A 3,972-nucleotide genomic window follows, 5' to 3' on the forward strand; every position below is an offset into this window, starting at 1 on the left:
GAGCTGAACAAAGTATGATGAATACACAATGCACTCACAGGTGCCTCTGTTATTATTATTTTTTAATAGTTTTCTGAACACAAATTCTCAAACTAGAATAAACAATTCTAAATAAAATACAACTTTTTAATTTCAGTTTTGTTTTTAACTTATTAATTGTATTTTTTAGTAATATTTTAATGCTAATTGTGACACACATTTTAGTATAGAGAATTTAAGTCAAAATAGTTTATTTACTACCATTTATATTACATCTATGTTTATTTAACTTTATTAAAACATCTGCAAAATCTAGAAGCTATTTAATTGGGAGTTTATATCTTATAAAGATCCCGTCAACAGCACATTATTTTATTTCACATAGTTAGCTATGAAATATAAGAAGAAAGGAAATTAACTCCTTGGTAAACAAAGATATATTACTGATAATGACATTGTCATAAAATTTCAACCTGATATCATAAACAGTCCCACCAACTCAAGAAATAAGAACTAGTCCGAAATGTTAAGGTCGCGATGTTTAAATTTAACTTTACTCCATACTATTTGCCCACAGTAGAATTCACCTTATATATAAAGACATTTCTGATTTTGATTTTAAATTTATTGTCATCTTAGATTCAATATGTTAAATCAAACTTGAATTTATAATATGAAATATAAATTGTTAAAAAATAATTTGAATATTATTTTCATGTTCGGTCTTAGTTATTTTATTTATTATAATTTCAGTATGTCACTTTTACAAATTTAAGTATTTCAAATTTAACGCAGATTTCGAATTCTCATTAAATTTTGTGTGCAAACAAAAAAAAAGAAGTGCTTACTGAGTTATTTATAGAACTAAGCAGTGAGTGGCTTATTTTCTTTACAACATTTTATTTAAATTGCTTAAAGTCGAAAAAAGTCTGCCTTCAATAAGAAACTTTGGCATATCTAGTTAATCCAGTGAATATAATACTTTGAAATCACTTTCGTCGGCTTGGGAGTGGAGTTCGTCGATGCGTCAAATTCAAACGCACACACACACACATACACACGTGAGGAGGAGTGATGCGATGTGATGTGTTGCATATTCACACAAAAACCTCAATATACCCGGGCTGAGTTATGGCTTAGTTAGAAGTGCAGAGCACAGAACAGAGCACAGAGTACAGAGCATAGAAATGTCAAAGTTTTTTGCCCGGATGCTGCCGTCCTTTCTTGTTCTTGTTCTTTTTTAGCGATCTGTTTTTTTTTTTGCGATTTTTTTGTTTATTTGCAGAGTGGTGTGCGCATTTTTTAAGCCAAAGCCAAAAGAATTTTTTGTTTTACGTCGATTTTTGTTTTTTGTGGAGTTTTGTGGAGTTTGTGGAGTTGGCTGTTGTCAGAAGTGGAGTGGAAATGGAAACTGAACCGGAATCTAGAGTGGACAGCACTAGGTTTCTAATCAGTGCAGCTTCCGTTTGCCGGGCCGTCAGTCAACAGAGCGCGATATTTGTCAACAAGCGGAACTATAAATATGCATGCAGTTTTCCCCCCCTCAAAAAAAGCATAGATAGATAGATGCCGTAGACCCTTGGGTCCCTTTTTTTTTCTTTTTTGTTTGTGTGTGGGTGAAGCAGGCCTTGAAAATGCACTCAGACGAGTGTATTTAACAGAGAGAGAGACAGAGACAGAGAGAGAGAAAAAGAGAGAGAGAGAAGTAGATAGAGAGAGAGAGAGAGAGAGAGAGAGAGACAGGGCAAACTCGTCTGTCGGAGCATTTCATTTCATTCCTACTTTTATTTCTGGACACTACATCAATTGTTTTTTGTTTCGGACAAAAGGGAAAATAAAATATATACGAAAATCAAAACTTAGTCAACAACAGCAGTAAATTTTTGTTGAGCTGCAACAGAAAAGTGAATTAAACAAACACACAACACACAATACAATTGAATATTGCGCGAAAATTTCAAGTGGCAATCCTCGGTCGATTTTTTTTGTAACATTTCAAGACGAAGATGTTGCGACAACTGCAATTGAGAGTTCCCATCAAAGCGGTGCAGCTCAAGCGTTCCTTGACTTACAGTGAGTGCCAACAATAGTTAAACTTATCTATCAGTTGCATTCCTTCCATTAAAAATGCAGCTCCCAAGCAATGGCAATCTCGTGCCTTGATCGATGTGCTGAAGAAGCAGCAGCAACAACAGTCGAAGCAGATGCAACATAAGGTGGAACAATTGATGGTCATCAAACCCGTGACCTTGATGCGAGGCTGCTCTAATGTGCCACGCCTCGAGTTGCCCATCAAGCGGCAGTACAGTGTTTGCCCCAAGCCCTACGAGTTGCAGTTGCCACGTGGCAGCAGCAGCAACCAGAACGGAAACAACATCAATTGCGATCAGCAATCAGCGAACAATGTCGTGGCTTTGGTGCCCTTGGAGCAATCGCAATCGGATCATAAGAAGCCGCAATCGAAGATGCCGGATCAGCAGCAACAGCCAGCGACTCGTAAGATTCCACACTACAATCCATTGAGGCGTCGCAGCAACGTCGATCCGGCACGCGTTCAGTACATCAAGGATCGCTTCAAGGAGCGCAACATGGAGACCGATGCCAGCAAAAAGACGTCGGCCAAGAAGTTTGTCTCGCGCACCACTTTGCACTCAGGTCGATTGGACAAGATTGATTAGATGAAGAAGAAGAAGATGACACGACCTCTCCGGGATCTGTTCTGCCCTGTGTTTTGAATAGTTAGGCCTTCCTACACTCTCCACTTCCTTCACTTACAACTCCAACTCCAAACAATTCCCGAATCTCATTACACAAAATGAACAAATGCGAATGCGAATCGAATCGAGATTCGCAAGCTCATTTTACTTGAAATAACCATAAATATATATTTTACTGTTTGTTATAGCATTGCAAAACAACAATTCTATTCAAATTAAGATCACAATTCGAAGATGGTACATAAGTTGAAACTCTTCTCTGAATTTTACATAGTCAAAATTTCATTTAAACGCAAATGCAATTAGGAATAAGCATTATATAGTTTATTTTAGAAAGCTAAAAGCTACATAAATTAAAAATTATGAGATGGTGTAAGAAATCATTGTGTAATATTCTTTATTTAGGTTTTCTTTTGTATTTAATTAAGTAAAGAAGGTAAGTAAATATATTTAATATCATTTTTGGTGCTAAAGTGCCAGTTAAATTTTGAATGTCTTGCAAGATTAAGAGTTATCGTGAAAAGCGCTGTAAATGATTTTTTATACCCACTACCCATTGCAGTCTATTAATTTGGTATATTATTTGCTATATATGTATAGGTAGAAGGAGGCATCTCCGACCCTATAAAGTATATATATTCTTGATCAGCGTCAGCAGCCGAGACGATCTAGCCATGTCCGTCTGTGTGTCTGTCCGTCCGTCCGTATGGAACACTGGATCTCAGAGACTATAAGAGATAGAGCTATAAATTTTTTCGACAGCATTTGTTATGTTTGCACGCAGATCAAGTTTGTTTCAAATTTTTGCCACGCCCACTTCCGCCCCCGCAAATCAAAAAATTCGAGCGTAAATTTTAAGCTTTCTCTCTCTCTCTCTCTTCATTTAAATGACAAGTTTACTAATATACTAGTTTATAATAACAACAGTCTCCACATTAGTATAAAATGTGTAACCACAATAGATATTCAATTAAAGTAGCTGCATAAAAAAAAATATAGTTCAGCATGTAAAATATCTCTCACAATTGCTTTACTTATTTTAATTGAGTAGAATTCAATTGCGATTTTTTAGGACTACTCTTAAGTCAGCATCTTTATCTAATTAGATAGTCAAGAAATTTTCACACTTTTGATACATTTCTCGATAAATTTATTAAATGACAACTTTAACTAAGTATGTCAGAGAAATCAGAAATACGCAAATTAGAAATTGTTGAAATCTGAAAATTGAAAATTGAAAATTGAAGCGTTCTCAATATTTTATGGCTGCCCCGTT

The 3,972-nt window shown here is 35.5% G+C and overlaps 1 protein-coding gene across 1 annotated transcript; it reads left to right on the top strand.

Moving 5' to 3' along the window:
• Positions 1 to 1,741: 1,741 nt before the first annotated feature.
• LOC133848893 (uncharacterized) lies at positions 1,742 to 2,894 on the top strand. The gene is made up of 2 exons (XM_062284626.1): positions 1,742 to 2,052; positions 2,113 to 2,894. Exons 1-2 carry the CDS (start codon positions 1,986 to 1,988, stop codon positions 2,655 to 2,657), a joined length of 612 nt encoding a protein of 203 aa, XP_062140610.1. The 5' UTR covers positions 1,742 to 1,985; the 3' UTR covers positions 2,658 to 2,894.
• Positions 2,895 to 3,972: the final 1,078 nt, after the last annotated feature.

This window comes from Drosophila sulfurigaster, chromosome X (genome assembly GCF_023558435.1).
Source record: "Drosophila sulfurigaster albostrigata strain 15112-1811.04 chromosome X, ASM2355843v2, whole genome shotgun sequence".
NCBI classification, from domain to species: domain Eukaryota; kingdom Metazoa; phylum Arthropoda; class Insecta; order Diptera; family Drosophilidae; genus Drosophila; species Drosophila sulfurigaster.